This window comes from Schistocerca serialis, chromosome 1 (assembly GCF_023864345.2).
Source record: "Schistocerca serialis cubense isolate TAMUIC-IGC-003099 chromosome 1, iqSchSeri2.2, whole genome shotgun sequence".
NCBI classification, from domain to species: domain Eukaryota; kingdom Metazoa; phylum Arthropoda; class Insecta; order Orthoptera; family Acrididae; genus Schistocerca; species Schistocerca serialis.
Genome location: NC_064638.1, coordinates 218,511,538 through 218,529,057, shown reverse-complemented (window position 1 = coordinate 218,529,057; position 17,520 = coordinate 218,511,538). Strand labels below are relative to the sequence as shown.

Sequence of the window (17,520 nt, the reverse complement as noted above, 5' to 3'; positions counted from 1 at the left end):
AGTGAAGTGTTCAGTGAATTTGAAAGTAAAATTCTATATACTGACTTGACAGAAAATCCTAGGAAGTTCTGGTCTTACGTTAAATCAGTAAGTGGATTGAAACAGTATATCCAGACACTCTGGGATGATGATGGCATTGAAACAGAGGATGACACACGTAAAGCTGAAATACTAAACACCTTTTTTCAAAGCTGTTTCACAGAGGAAGACCGCACTGCAGTTCCTTCTGTAAGTCACCGCATGAACGAAAAAATGGCTGACATCGAAATAAGTGTCCAAGGAATAGAAAAGCAACTGAAATCACTCAACAGAGGAAAGTCCACTGGACCTGACGGGATACCAATTCGATTCTGCACAGAGTACGCGAAAGAACTTGCCCACCTTCTAACAGCCGTGTACCGTAGTCTCTAGCGGAACGGAAGGTTTAAAATGATTGGAAAAGAGCACAGGTAGTCCCAGTCTTCAAGAAGGGTCATCGAGCAGATGCACAAAACTATAGGCCTATATCTCTGACATCGATCTGTTGTAGAATTTTAGAACATGTTTTTTGCTCGTGTATCATGTCATTTCTGGAAACACACAATCTATTCTGTAGGAATCAACACGGATTCCAGAAATAGCGATCGTGTGAGATCCAACTCACTTTATTTGTTCATGAGACGCAGAAAATATTAGACACAGGCTCCCAGATAGATGCCATTTTCCTTGACTTCCGGAAGGTGTTCGATACAGTTCCGCACTGTCGCCTGATAAACAAAGTAAGAGCCTACGGAATATCAAACCAGCTGTGTGGCTGGATTGAAAAGCTTTTAGCAAACAGAACACAGTACGTTGCTCTCAATGGAGAGACGTTTACAGACGTTAAAGTAACCTCTGGTGTGCCACTGGGGAGTGTTGTGGGACCCTTGCTTTTCACAATATATATAAATGATCTAGTAGATAGTGTTGGAAGTTCCATGCGGCTTTTCACAGATGATGCTGTAGTATACAGAGAAGTTGCAGTATTAGAAAATTGCAGCGAAATGCAGGAAGATCTTCAGCGGATAGACACTTGGTGCAGGGAGTGGCAACTGACCCTTAACACAGACAAATGTAATGTATTACGAATACACAGAAAGAAGGATCCTTTATTGTATGATTATATGATAGTGGAACAAACACTGGTAGCAGTTACTTCTGTAAAATATCTGGGAGTACGCGTACGGAACAATTTGAAATGGAATGATCATATAAAATTAATTGTTGGTAAGGCGGGTGCCAGGTTGAGATTCATTGGGAGAGTCCTTAGAAAACGTAGTCCATCAACAAAGGAGGTGGCTTACAAAACACTCATTCGACCTATACTTGAGTATTGCTCATCAGTGTGGGACCCGTGCCAGGTTGGGTTGCAGAGGAGGTAGAGAAGATCCAAAGAAGAGTGGCACGTTTTGTCAAAGGGTTATTTGGTAAGCGTGATAGCATTACGGAGATGTTTAGGAAACTCAAGTGGCAGACTCTGCAAGAGAGGCGCTCTGCATCGCGGTGTAGCTTGCTGTCCAGGTTTCGAGAGGGTGCATTTCTGGATGAGGTATTGAATATATTGCTCCCTCCTACTTATACCTCCCGAGGAGATCACGAATTTAAAACTAGAGAGATTTGAGCGTGCACGGAGGCTTTCCAGCAGTTGTCCTTCCCGCGAACCAAACGTGACTAGAACAGGAAAAGGGAGGTAATGACAGTGCCCTCCGCCGCACACCGTTGGGTGGCTTGCGGAGTACAAATGTAGATGAGGTGACTTAGTGTCAAATTTCATTTCATTGTTTCATGGTAAATTCACTTAAAAAGTTAACTCACTTTTGAACAAAGAGCAGCTTTCAGTTAAATCTTCAGTCTTCATGGGAGCTTTTATGTGAACTGCAGCCAATCTTAACTGGTTACCAAAGACAGACCAGAAGTCTGAGAGTTGCATTCCTCGAGCATACGAGGAAATCAACTTGCCAGTTGGTTCCCACAAAAGTTGAAAATTTATATACAATGCGCCAAGCAGGTGGTGTAGTGGAACCTGAAAATACACACATTCTGTAGAAATACAACTGAATAAAAGGTTATAATTAAAGGTGGGGGAGGGTGGCTTGTGGAACTTAACATTCAAAAAATATAAAATGTTGCAGGATGAGAGATGTGATGACAAATTAGTTTGTAATTTACTAATAGTTGTGCAGTTAATGCTTGATACCCGCAAATATAACAATAGCACCAAAATTTTCAATTTCAATGCACTCTTTTCTTGTTGTTGTTGTTGTTGTTGTTGTGGTCTTCAGTCCTGAGACTGGTTTGATGCAGCTCTCCATGCTACTCTATGCTGTGCATGCTTCTTCATCTCCCAGTACCTACTGCAGCCTACATCCTTTTGAATCTGCTTAGTGTATTCATCTCTTGGTCTCCCTCTACAATTTTTACCCTCCACGCTGTTCTCTAGTACTAAATTGGTGATCCCTTGATGTCTCAGAACATGTCCTACCAACCGATCCCTTCTTCTAGTCAAATTGTGTCACAAATTCCTCTTCTCTCCAATTCTATTCAATACCTCCTCATTAGTTATGTGATCTACCCATCTAATCTTCAGCATTATTCTGTAGCAACTCTTTTCTTACTCTTTAATAATAATGCAAAATAACTTACATTTAATAACTTCCTGCCTTTAATGAAGTATTAAATAAGAGAGTCATTCAATGAGTAATGCAACACTTTTTTTTTTCCTTGGCCAACTTTGTTTGAAAAATGTGGACCACATTGTGGGACATCATGGAATATTACTGCTTCAGCCCCTACAGTTTTACAAAGTTCCGATAGGTGGCGATGCTATATGTAAGACTTCAAAATGGTGTCTATAACAGAGGTGTGTTCGAAGCAGAGAGCTGTAACTGAGTTTCGTAGGAACCTGCAGAATGTCTATGGAGACATGGCTGTGAACTAAAGCACAAAGAGTCATCGGCTGATGTGTCTGTCATAATTGCAACAAGGTCAAGCATATATGTTCAATCTGCCGCATGCTGGCTGTCCACACACAGATGTGACTCCTAGAATGTTGGAATGTGCATGTCTCTCATTCAAGGAGATCGACGGATCCCAATCAAACACTTTGCTGTTCAGGTGGATGTCTGTTGGTAGTGCTGACACACTCATCCACCAGCTGGAGTACTAAACGGTGTGTGCCTGCTGGGTTACTTGAAGTATGACAGAAGACTATCAAGAGTGACAAAGGACCATCTGTGTGGAATTGCTTGTGCATTACAAGGCTGATCATGACTTTTTTTGTCGAAAATTGTTGGCTCTGATGTTGACCAGTGGAGTGGTACCATGTAGGCATACAGGCTTATGCATTATGCATAGAAAATAACATTTTTTGCAATTGTAATTTTTATTTCTATTTGCATAATAAAATAGGCATTTATCAATTTTACAAATCTGAAATTTAAATGATACTTCTAGCACATAAACTATGTGGGAATTATTATCGAAAATGAGTCAATTTTAGCTAAAATAATTCGATATACTGTTTTATTTAAGTACAGTTCACTTTGCTTTTATCTGGTTTTGACTTTATGGTAGTCATCTTCAGACAGATCCGGTCTCATTAGATCAGTTGGACCAGCATCTGGTGCCCAGTTGTATTACACACTCAAAGGCTGCTGGTCAACTCCAAAGCTGATGCAAATCCAGATTCTAACTTAGGGCAAAATGACAATTTTGCATCTCAATGAGAACCTGTTTTCTACTACAGGTTCAGTTTCCAGTAACTCTAATGAACCCACTACATTGCAGATGCAACAGCATAGATCTACACTAGGGTTGCATATACATGCTAATACTGCAGGGCCCTAATGCCTCACTATGACTATGTAAGGGTTGGGGAGGTAGGAGGGGAAGCCCATATGCACTTAGATCATATCAACTGTCTCACAAACATTCATTTTATTTAACAAATGAAATTACAACAATTTCCTTTGACAGAAATATTATGTACACTAGTTAATTTGAAACATGATACTTCATTGATTTCACAACTGCTTTGAGATTTGACTCAAGTTTTGTCCTACACAAGAGCAAAACTGCCTGGATTGTTATTCCTAAAGTAGTTCCTACTTTTTGATTTTTTAATGTTTGTTATGGAAAAAGTTTGTTCAGATATACAACAAGTTGACTCAAGGAGGCTAGTTAACACATTTTAATACTTTATCTATCGATAACTTTTAATTCTTTCATTGACACGACAGAAATTCAACAGAATTTAATTCACAGTATTTCATCATTTTGCATGTTGAAAAGTTCCAGGTGAACATCTGGTGAATATTGCAGCAAAATGGTTGCTAAATAAATGTAGCAATGGCTTTGTCTTGTGAAAATCTGCAAAATGAGCCTTAAAGGCTGCTTTAAGTAATCAACTTTTTCATCATACACACTCTTAAAGATGACTTTAAACTTTTCTGAGACTTCCTTGTAGCTAGGAAAATGTACATACCTACCTGAATTCAGCTGGGTTTGAAATAGATTGCAATTGGTATTGTTGTGGTCTTCAGTCCAAAAATTGGTTTGCTGCAGCTCCCCATGCTACTCTATCCTGTGCAAGCCTTTTCACCTCTGAGTAACTACTGGAACCTACATTCTTCAAATGAATCTTGAATCTACTTACTGTATTCATCTCTTGGTCTACCTCTACAATTTTTACCCTCCACAGTGCCCTCTAATACTAAATTGGTGATCCCTTGATGCCTCAGAACATGTCCTACCATCCGATCCCTTCTTCTACACAAGTTGTGCCACAAATTCCTCAACTCCCCCAATTCTATTCAGTACCTCCTCATTAGTTACTTGATCTCCCTGTCTAATCTTCAGCATTCTTCTGTAGCACCAAATTTCGAAAGCTTCTATTCTCTTCTTGTCTACACTATTTATCGCCATGTTTCACTTCCATACATGGCTACACTCCACACAAATACTTTCAGAAACGACTTCCTGCTGCTTAAATCTAGACTCGATGTTAACAAATTTCTCTTATTCAGAAATGCTTTCCTTGCCATTGCCAGTCTACATTTTATATCCTCTCTACTTCAACCATCATCAGTTATTTTGCTCCCCAAATAGCAAAACTCATCAACTACTTTAAGTGTCTCATTTCCTAATCTAATTCTCTCAGCATCACCTGACTTAATTAGACTACATTCCATTATCCTTGTTCTGCTTTTGTTGATATTCATCTTATATCCTCCTTTCAAAACAGTGTCCTATCTATTCAGCTGCTCTTCCAGGTCCTTTGCTGTCTCTGACAGAAAAACAATGTCATCGACGAACCTCAAAGTTTTTATTTCTTCTTCATGGATTTTAATTCCTACTCCAAATTTTTCTCTCGTTTCCTTTACTGTTTGTTCAATGTATAGACTGAATAACATCTGGGATAGGCTACAAACCTGTCTCACTTCCTTCCCAATCACTGCTTCCCTTTCATGCCCCTCAACTCTTGTAACTGCCATCTGGTTTCTGTACAAATTGTAAGTAGCCTTTCGCTTCCTGTATTTGACCCCTGCCATCTTTAGAATTTGAAAGAGAGTATTCCAGACAACACTGTCAAAAGCTTTCTATAAGTCTACAAATGCTAGAAACATAGCTTTGCCTTTCCTTTATTTATCTTCTAAGATAAGTTTTAGGGTCAGTATTGCCTCACATGTTCCAACATTTCTACAGAATCCAAAATGATCTTCCCCAAGGTCAGCTTCTACCAGATCTAAATTACAAGGAAAAAATGCGATGTGGCTATAAAGTTGAGAAATCAATTGTTTTCTGCCTTGAAGTCACAAACTTAATGTTTTTAAGTAATGAGCAGCCAAAATTTTAAGTCACATAACCAACCTGAATTTTTTAATTCAGAGATAATTTTTATGGTGACATCTGAAGAACGAAGTTTCATGTCAAAGTTGATACCTCAAGATGGAACCACAAGTATGTACAGCTGCTGCCTCACACAGAAGCAAATGAGAAATGTTGGCATAGACACACCTTCAAGAGGTTCCATACACCACCGCTGTTGGAAGAGTGCTTAGGTCAGAGATCAGTGCCACTCAGCACACACTGCAATCATCGCTTATGACAACATCATCATCTGATCTTGATTCAGCAGTGTGAGGGTGTATTAAACATCAGAACTGTATCAGAGTTTATAGTCAATCATACACTAAGCTGAGACTATCATTCTGAATTATGTCAAGTAATAAGTTACACAGTATGGCGACAGTAACACATACATAAGCAACATTCGTGTGGATACAGATTGTTTCCAAGTTAACTATTCTATCTTCTTCAAGTTTTAATAAAGAGATCTAATATTTTTTATGTACTGTACTATCCACTTGACCTCCTCCAGAAGTAAATCTACACTTGCTAGAAGCCACTACAGTGCCAATGCAAGTGGCTCAAGTAGTTTTTTTGTCTGGCACTACAATTTTGTTCTTTTCTGTCAGGAAAATCTCAATTTTACCATTTTAATTCAGAGACTCCTCCAGTGTTTTAGCATGATTTAGCCATCTTATTTCTGGGTAAGAAAACCACATCACCATGATTGCTTTCAATGCCTTCAATAGAAGTTTTAAATTTTCAGTGACTGAGACCACAAGATCCTATGGAATTAACTGTAGGAACCACAACTTTCATGACACATTCAAAACTTACTTCTTATTCAGCATAATTGTATCAAATTATCACCATGCACTCCTAAATGCTGATTTAGTAATGATAGCAATCCAGAATTAATCTTTACTATGGAAGCACTCCATCAGTTGTAATAAATGCTAACTTAGTTTGAACTAAATCTATGTATGACCACTGTACCAAGACTCCAGTGGACATTTCACTACACTAAGATTGCCCTGACAATGAACTCATTCCAATCAACTCTTCTCAAAGTTCAAACTCATGTATTATTCCACTTGCAAATGCTAGCAATTGGGACATGGAGGTGATGTCAGATGATTCATCCAAAACCATTGCATAGTATAAAAATTTCTTTGAGAAATTTTTTAACTGATCCTTTATATTTACCACCATTGCAGTAATTCTGTTCTGCCTTAACGGAATTTTATTCAAAAAATTTAACTGATTTTGGGCACATTTTTTTAGAAGCTATCTTGAATCAATTTTTGACAAAATTTTTGTCTGTAAATAGCTGACAGCTGTTTGCAACAAGGTGAGAGGTTTCAAAACTTATTTCTGTTCCAATTTCTGAATTTTTAACAAGTTTTCTGACATCACTTGCTGACATGCCAATCTTTGTTTCAAGGAAGAAAATTTCTGTTTATGTAGTCTTTCTTATGACTTAAAAAATGCAGAAAGCAGTCTTTTGCAGTTCTCTTTAATTTGTATTCCTCTGGGACAGCTGCAAAACTTCCACAAATATGGCAAATGAAATTATACAACAACTGCACAAAAAATATTTTTCAGTCCAGCTATCATGAAACTGCCAATTCTTATCCCATAATTTGTGTTTCCTTTTTGTTACACTTTATTCATTCTATGTTTAATTTTATACCTTCTCGAAATGGAGATAGTGTAGCTTCACAATGTCTATGAAGAAAAAACAAAAATGTTTGTATACTAAAATACGATTACAGTATAAAATTTTCTTATATTACTGGTGACTGAAGATCACGAAGTAAATGCTTACAGGTGCACAAACAATTGATGATTATCTTCAATGTAAAATTTCAACACACTAATGAGTATGTTGATAAAGCTCAGCGATGAAATGAATATACTGTTGAATACACAAAACACTGACTGCTAAACAATGTCATTCGCTGCAGGCCCACAAGCTGTTCTCACTGCTCTGACTGCCTTCTTGTGCAAGTGTGCAAGTTGTAAAATAATGTGCTGTGAGACAAGTTACTACTCTCAACTGGGATTCCCCTGCCCCAATTACAGCTAGAATGGCATGGCTAAAATGAACTAAGGTTTATGAGGGCCTACCCTTTTCCTTCCATAAGGAAATAAAAGATGGGTAAAAAGAAGTTACAAGAACAAACGGTGAGGAGTGGGCTGTTTGGAGTGCATTTGTAGTCATGAGAAATTTCCACCCTTCCAGCCTCAGAACTCAGTACTCATTCACAGTTATGGCAGTGAGTCCAGGTGAGTGAGTGGAACTGTTTTCAGTCCCAAGGCACAATGAAGGAAATGTGAAAGATTAGAGCTTCATGGCCCATTGTAGATGAGGTAATGAGCAATGGATCAGAAGCAAACATAGGTCAAGTATGGGGAAGAAAAAAATGCCGTGTTATTTTTCAAGGAACCTTCTCAGCCAGCACTTAAATTGGGACAGTCAAGTGTGGATTAAAACCTATTTATCTAAAATATGATTCCAGTCATTTAACAATATTCATACACAATAACTATGCTTCTCCGATATATCACTAAACAACATCCTATAATTGCACATTGTGTGAGTTAGCTAGGGAAACTAAAAATAATGGCCAGAACTCAATGACACTTCCACAGTCCACTCAACTAAACCAGATAAACAGAAGAAGCATGACAGCAAAGAAGACATGATTGGAAAAAAACAACTTTTACTGAAGTCTCCGACATTGATTGCCACCACATAGTAACACATAAATAGCCAGTTTCAGTTACATGTCCTCCACTGTAGACCCTGGGATAAAACCATTGCTACCTTTCCCAGACTGTTCTGCACGTAATCTTAAACATATTTATTTTCTGACACAGTCACAATTATATTTTCACATAACTGTTTCCACCCCCTCAGGCAGTCATCATCAGATTCACATGCTACACAGGAGGACCATGCACTGAGAGACAATGCATGGTTCTCTTGTGCAGCACTAGATCTGGAGATGGAAAATAAAAACCATTTTAACAATCTAGCAACACCATTTCCAGGCAGTAAAAATACCATACTTTACACCACTGTTGCCCCCATAAAATAAGTTTGGTTCCATTGCACCAAACATGTACATATACTAACTGTTTGTAGCTCATGAAGTGCATGCAAAATACACAATGACTATGCAACTGAAACATTACAGAACACTGAGACAGGAAACCCTCAAAAGTGACTAATTAATGCGCAGATTATGGGAAAAATAACAACATTTCAAGCAGATACAGGTGCATTGGCTTCCCTGACAAATTAAAGCACATTTTGACTCTCTGTACACTCATAACAGAAAGCTATAAGTGGACAGTTAATACACATAAAAGGGGAAACTGACGTAGAAGTCATACATAAATGGTTGACAAGGAAACAGCCATTCATTATTGAATCTTGTGACACAGATGATATATTTGGTGTGCACATAGTCTGCACCATCTGATTTACAATTATTGAAACATTTAATCTGAATTCAAATGCAGCTTTTCACTCTTATTAACTTGTGCACAGGTATTTCAGTAGTGATCCCTGTCTTGCATTTACCCTGTCTTCCACCTTTAAACTCTCAGGTTTTCAAATCTCATATGGTGCAGTCCCCAACAATCTTTCCTTCTCATCTCGCCCGGTAAGTCTTCCCTGACCTGCGGTTCTGGATAACTTTACCGAAATCTACCCCTTTTTCCTAGACCTCTCCAGTCCTTTTCTTTCACCCCTCTTTCTTCCTCTTCACCCTTCTGCCTGAAGAAGGAGCCACTGGCTCCGACAGCTCATCTGATTATACTCTTTTATAAGTGTGTTTTGCTGCCACATGGTGAGTATATTTTTTTATACATCCAATTACCTTACAAACATTTACTAGCATTATTTGGCTCTCGGTCATCAATGCTGAATAAAACAGCACAGCACTTACAAAGGTGGGCTTTATTTGTGTCATCCTACAGCCATCAGATCATTTACAAGCCAATATCAAACCATGCCAACACAGACACCATTTTCAGAATATCAGCAGACCTCAATCTTGATTTAGATCAGCAGGAAGTCATCTTATTTCAAACTGACTCATGCGCATTCCATATGTTGGAAGACTTTCCAATCATTGCCTCTGTACTTGCACGAAAAAACATGGAAAGATGTCATACTACGTGAAGTAATAAAAAGGACACTGTCTGGGTGAGCACAATGTCTATCATCCCTGATGAAATCATCATCAAGGGCATACTTTGCATTGAACATCACCTTATGCCCCAAGATGGAGTCCTGTTGCCAGGAGTTGAACATGACATCTACTGAGTGTTAATTCAACCCAAACATCAGTCCAAGGTTTCATTACTGCTCCTTATGGGTCACTGAGGTACCACCTGTATGAAAATCCTGGCTCAAAGCAATATTTACTGACCAACAATCAATAAGGCCAGTAGTACACTATCATATTTCTTTGTCAAAGTTGATATGTCGAATATTTATGCCAAAGAAATTTGATGGTGTAATAGGGAACTTTGTCAAATGTCACCCGTCGTCAGTTCAATATGATCAAAACTAGGGCCTCGCTATAGATTTGATCATAAAAGTCACTTGTCTTCTGTTCACTGCAGTGTGAAATGTTACTACTTGGAGCGCTAGCATCGCTACAGTGTTCTGTCACCGTAGTGTGCTTGTAAACATGGCTGTGAAGTTTAATTTGTGTGTGCCGTCAACTACAAAACTAATAGAAATGTATAAATCTGACGAGGCGCTTTACAATGTGTGGCACCCTGAGTACAAAAATAGATTAAGGAGATTAGAGAGCTACAAAACAATTGCGGAGATCATTAGTCGTGAGATACGGCCCGGGTCCACGGCTGACGACATAAAAAGAAAAGTGATGGTCTCCGCTCAAGCTACTTTCACGAGAAAGCAAAAAGGATGTATCTACATAAAACTGTCAATTTTTGTACTCAGGATGCCTCATATTGTAAAGTGCCTCATTAGCTTCAAACATTTCTATTACTTTTGTAGTTGTGGGACATAAAATGTAATTATTACTTTGATCTAAAATAAAAATAGTTCTTAATTCACATAAAATGTATTGAACATTTATTTACTTTCAGATATTGGCCTTTAGGGCTTTATAAAGTGCTTCACACATTTCAGGTATTATTTTAGTTAATTTGCACTGTGGTATTCGAGTGCTGTACTGTAAGCTAGAGTAACTCTCTCCTGCAGCAAGAAATCAAAGTGTTATTGTGAGCCTGTCTTCTACAGATATAGCAGTTCTTAAGTGAGTATTGTGCTTTATGATATGATGAGACACTTCACTGAACTGAAATGTATGCTCATCCATTCTTAAGTAATTTATGTACGACTTGACATCCTCCACTTTTGTTGAATGCTTTTATCGTCCTGTCATAAAACCCCCAACTTCACCCAGATTTTTTTTTTCTCCCACGTCTCTTCCAAATGCACACACAGTGCAATTGTGGTACATGCAACTGCTGTGCAAAAGAACAAGGTTCTCTGTAGGGACTGAAGGCTTCCAGGAAATGTCAGCACCAGAAGCAACTCCTATTCTGACAGTATATAACATCATCTGACTACTCATTACAACCAGTGAATTTGACCACCATCACATCAGTGTTCAGTCACTGACACAATGCTAATCAATTGGACACTGACAGCACAATTTGCGCTACTACCATCAGTGGCTACAGCAGAAGCAGTTCCAGCAGATGGATCCTGTATTTGTCACTTTTGGCAGTGAGTTAGCAGCTTTCCCCACAAATGGTACAGCAGAAGAGGGGGTTTACAGCAAGAGTGGTTCTGCAAACAAATGACAAACTCCTGGCTGCTATGTCACATCACATCTTGTCATCCCAGGGTTTCAGGGGCAATGTACTGGAGCTGAGCAGGACCACAGCTAGCAGAATCCACTGTGTTCAGTGTTTATGTTCTCTATTTCAGTTCTGACCATCTACTTTTAAATGATCTTGCTTGTGGAACTAGGCTGGTGTGGATTAATATTTTGGTTGGTTTTACATATTTGCTTTGTCTGAGCATTAGTACAAAAAAAGGGCTTCCCAGTATGTGTACTGTTCTCTGTGTGCATTTTGCTCAACACGAAGTGTTGACCATATGAGACGACAATAGCTGAACCATTACACTCAAAAACCGAATACCTAATGAATTTTTAAGAATAACAAGGTTTTATTTGAAAATGGATTTTTACACATATTATGATTTTTATTTTTAAATGCATTTATGTATATTATGACATTTCTTTAATTAATAAGAACTTTTCGAAGCATATCTGAAGGAGAGAAACTAGTTAAAATTGAAGGAACTGCTTTCTGAAAGTATTTGTATGGAGTGTAGCAACGTATGAAAGTGAAACATGGACAATAAACAATTCAGACAAAAAGAGAATAGAAGCTTTTGAGATGTGTTGCTACAGAAGAATGCTGAAGATTAGATGAGTAGATCATGTAACTAATGAGGTGGTACTGAACAGAATTGGGAAGAGAAATTTTTGGTACAACCTGACTTCAAGAAGGGATTGGTTGGTAGGACACATTCTGAGGCATCAAGGGATCGCCAATTTAGTGCTGCAGGGAAGTGTGGGGAGCAAAAATTGTGGAGGGAGACCTAGAGATGTAACAGTAAGCAGATTCAGAAGCATGTAGGTTCCAGTAGTTACTCAGAGATGAAAAGGCTTGCACAGGATAGAGTAGCATGGGGAGCTGCATCAAACCAGTCTTTGGACTGAAGACGACAACAACAACTTATCAGTATTTGATACTGACCTTTCTGTTTTATTCAGTAAAATAAGACACCAAACATACACACACAAAGTATAAAATTTATTAAGTTAATGTTAGTCATATGAAATAATTAGTATGTAAATTTATTATTTCTGAAAATTTTAATAATTGATTACCTTATTAAAGTCACAATTTTGTGACAGAGAAACTCTTGTAGCTTCATATTCCAAATTCTGCATATGTTGCAATTTCTGTCTATAATCTTGAACAGTTGGTGGTATCGACTCTGAAGTGAAACAAAGATGGAAGACAGATGATGGAACATTGTTATTCAATGTTTCAGACTCTTTTGATTCACTTTCAAATAGAGTAAATATATGGGCTGTAAGGAACCGGACCTGTGAAAGTGTGTTACACACAATTGAGAACTTAAATCTGCACTTAAAAATTAAGACAACTATAGAAAGAAATTATTAATTATTACACACACCATACAGAAATGAAGGTAATATGCACTGTTGAACCTACAAGGCTGCATTTTTTTTTTTAATTTTTCAAAAAGATCTACAAGGTTACATGTGAAATTCCCAAAGTATTTCATTGGCACAACTGATGTACATTTTCAAGTGTGATGGTTCGTCATTTGTATCAATGAAAACTGTAGGATTTCACAACAATATCTAGTGTCTCGTCAGAGAGCCATTTCAACAAATAGTCCATTGGGAAAGCCTCAAGCAAAACAATTTCAATACTAATATCTTAAAAGTTTTTCCAAAACAATTTTGAATCTAAGTTCAAATCTTGTAATATTTTGATTTTTTTATTTTAATTGTTCATAATAATACAACGAAACACTTCAAAAGAAGTAAAATATCATGACATGCTGAGGAGTCATTCTCTTTTCTAACTGTGCAACCCAACCACAAAAACAATGCCTGCTTACCTTGTGAAATGGTGAAGAAAGATTCCTTTCCAGTTTGTTATGTAATTTTTTCAGGAGTGTAAGATGGACATCATCATCCTTTTTACTTATATTGACTGCAGTTAGATATATGTCAATTGCTCGCAATGCATTTACAAACCTTGGTTTACATGCATATGGTAATAAGTCATCTATTACTTCAAGTTTCAAGATATCTTCCAGCTTGTCTCCTCTCATTATATGTACCATTGTTTCTATAGCAAGACAGATGAAATACAATAGTTGCTCTTCATTTAATATGTTACTCTGTGGAGTGGCAAAGTCTTGAGCATCTCTTGACATTTCTCCTCTTTCTTCCTCTGATACTTCCATGCTGTTGTTGTTAACAGAGCTTTGAGACAAAAATTTGAATGCCAAATGAATGAGAGCACTTATAAATTTCTCATCTGTCTTTTGAGGAATCAGATGAGGAAGACAAATCAATGCACATACACAGTCTTCAAAATGGGAAGCCAATTCCTCAGCTGTTTTAAATTGTAATATGTCAATAACAAAATCACAGAATGTTGCTTTCACAAGTGACTGGCGAGTTTTTAACCTGCAAGAATGAACAGATCATAAGTTTTGAATCTACTTCAATTATACATGGAATATATGTTTAAATCACAATTGTGTTACAAAGGTTAAGCTAGAAAGTGCTGAGATCTTATCAGTATCTCATTAATTTTAGGTAGAGGTACATTATTGGAAGACTGGTAGAGATGATAGGTAAATGCTAAGTTGTGTGAAATTTATACAGTCATTCAAGTGAACATAACTAACAACCAGTTCACATGGAAAGAAGAACTGTATGGATGCTGCACTGGACAATTTCTGATGGTGGAAAAAAAAACTATGCTGTTCAGCTTTGCCAGTATACAAAAGAGATGATTCCTTCAGACACCACCAAGAAATACATGTCACAATCTCTGCCCTTCCTGTTACATCCATTACAACAATCAGCAATGAAGAATAGAAAAGAACTGACAGAAAGCTCTGTCTCTGGGCAGGCACTACACTGACATCAACTGTAATTATTTCAGTGTCATCTAATATTCATGTTGGGAGTCATACACACAAACACTACATGGGGATAGTAAGAAGTATCACAATATTTACCAAGACTGCAAAGAAAAAAACAAAATCTGAAAAAATAATTCCTTCAAAACTGGCTACAGATATAAGACAGATAATTTTCTAATGTGACACTGCTATACTCACAGAGAGAGAGAGAGAGAGAGAGAGAGAGAGAGAAAATCACATGCATATACAGGTCATGTTCATCGCACAAGGATGTTGCCTTCTCATACTACATGGCAGTACATTCTTGGACATGTCTTGATATCTGATCTGCTCTCAGGGACCATGGCAACAAGGGCCAAAAACAGTACATGTTCTGAACTACAACCACCACCATGGCGTCTCATCAAGTGCACCTCAGGATGCCACCACTGCTATCTCATTAACAATGCAACTACAAGGTGCAGCTAATGTGGATCTATTTGCTTCCACGCTACGACGTAGCCGCAAGTAGACTGCAATACATTCTTCTGCAGCCTAGAGACCACCGCCTACAGAGCCTACCTCAAGCTGCCAGCCGGGCACTGTACTGCTACGCTACACTGCAACTTGAGCTCACAAAGCTCTAGTGCCAGTACTTTGGGGTATTTAATGTATTCGTATTGTGTTTGCATTCTTCGGCAGCTATCATTCTCAGTGGTCCATCTGGACATAAACTTTCTTTACCTTTTTACAGTTAGTGAACTTGCCTGCCACAATGAATAGTTTCAGTTTGTTATCAGACCACTAAAGTGCTTGAACAGGCACAGCTATATTCACCAACAGAATTTGTCATGACCTTTCTTGAGTTTAACTCAAATAGCAATTTACTAAAGAAATGACAAGTATGATTTAGTGATATTGATAAGAAATGTTTTGCTCCTTGTCTACCTGGGAGCAGGTTCTTGCTTAGAGATCCCTGGATCACCCAATTCCAATACCAAAGCATTCTACACCATGTACATATTTCTAACTCTGTGAAGAGCTAAGAATAACATTACATATGAGGACTTACAGACAAAAATTTGTAGCTCTAACACTCAATGCTTCAATAATGAAAATGTTATAGTAAATTGGACACAGAACAAATCACTTTCAAAAGTTTTTCTATCAACTTAAAACATTTATTTATCAGCATCACAGAGAAAAGCTACTGAAACTGACTTAAGCAGCATTTGCACAATACGAGAGAAGGAAAGTTGTTACTCACCATATAGCAGAGATGCTGACTCGTGATAGGCACAATAAAAAGATTCACACAATCATAGCTTTCGGCCATTAAGGCCTTTGTCAGCAGTAGACAAACATACACACACGCACACACACACACACACACACACACACACACACACACACACACACACTCACACTCACACAAGCACAACTTGCACACACTTCCGCAGTCTCAGAGAGCTGAAACTACACTGCAAGCAGCAGCACCAGTGCATGATGGGAGTGGTGAGTGGATGGGGCTAAGGAGGAGGCTGTGGCAGGGAGGGGGAGGGATAGTATGGTGGGAGTGGCGGACAGTGAAATGTTGCAGTTTAGACGGAGGGCAGGAGAGAAGGTGCGGAGGGGGGAGGGGGTAAGTAGCAGAAAGGAGAGAAATAAAAATAAAAAGAAGAAATTAAAAGACTGGGAGTGGCAGTGAAATGACAGCTGGGCAGAGCTGGAATGGGAACAGGGAGGGGGCTGGATGGATGAGGACAGTGACTAACGAAGGTTGAGGCCAAGAGGGTTACGGGAACGTAGGATGTATTGCAGGGAAAGTTCCCAACTGTGCAATTCAGAAAAGCTGGTGTTGGTGGGAAGGATCCATATGGCATAGGCTGTGAAGCAGTCATTGAGATGAGGGGTATCATGTTTGGCAGTGTGTTCAGCTGCAGGGTGGTCCACTTGTTTTTTGGCCACAGTTTGTCGGTGGCCGTTCATGCGGACAGACAGCTTGTTGGTTGTCATGCCTACATAGAGAGCAGCACAGTGGTTGCAGCTTAGCTTGTAAATCACATGACTGGTTTCACAGGTAACCCTGCCTTTGACAGGATAGGTTATGTTAGTGACCGGACTGGAGTAGGTGGTGGTAGGAGGATGTATGGGACAGGTCTTGCATCTGGGTCTATTACAGGGGTATGAGCCATGAGGTAAGGGATTGGGAGCAGGGGTTGTGTAAGGATGGACGAGTATATTGTGTAGGTTTGGTGGATGGCGAAATACCATGGTAGGAGGGGTGGGAAGGATAGTGGGTAGGACATTTCTCATTTCAGGGCACGACGAGAGGTAATCGAAACCCTGGCGGAGAATGTAATTCAGTTGCTCCAGTCCCGGATGGTACTGAGTTACAAGGGCAATGCTCCTCTGTGGCTGGACTGTGGGACTTTGGGAGGTGGTGGGAGACTGGAAAGATAAGGCACAGGAGATATTTTATTTTTTTTTTTTTCTTTTTTTTTTTTTTTTATTTATTTATTTTTTTTTTTTTTTTGTACAAGGATGGGAGGATAATTATGGTCAGTGAAGGCTTCAGTGAGGCCCTCGGTATATTTAGAGAGGGACTGCTCGTCACTGCAGATGCGACGACCATGGGTGGCTAGGCTGTACGGAAGGGACTTCTTGGTATGAAACGGGTGGCAGCTGTCGAAGTGGAGGTATTGCTGGTGGTTGTTAGGTTTGATATGGACGGGGTATGCCTCCCCCCCTCCCTGCCCCAGCCTCCTCCTTACCCCCACCCACCTGCCACTCCCTTCATGCACTGATGCTGCTGCTCATAGTGTAGTTTCAGCTTTCCGAGACTGCAGACGTGTATGCAAGTTGCGCTTGCGTAAGTGTGTGTGTGTGTGCGCCCTGAGCTACCTAAT

General features: G+C 38.9%; 1 protein-coding gene across 1 annotated transcript in view; it reads right to left on the bottom strand.

The window, feature by feature from the left end:
- The window catches only part of LOC126466159 (small subunit processome component 20 homolog), a 221,105-nt gene that overhangs the window by 159,379 nt on the left and 44,206 nt on the right, over nucleotides 1–17,520 (bottom strand). The window contains exons 7-9 of the mRNA XM_050096362.1: nucleotides 13,592–14,168; nucleotides 12,825–13,046; nucleotides 1,834–2,041 (exon numbers count right to left, since the gene is read on the bottom strand). Of these exons, the coding sequence (XP_049952319.1) occupies nucleotides 1,834–2,041; nucleotides 12,825–13,046; nucleotides 13,592–14,168 (1,007 nt within the window). The remainder of the gene's footprint in view (nucleotides 1–1,833; nucleotides 2,042–12,824; nucleotides 13,047–13,591; nucleotides 14,169–17,520) is intronic.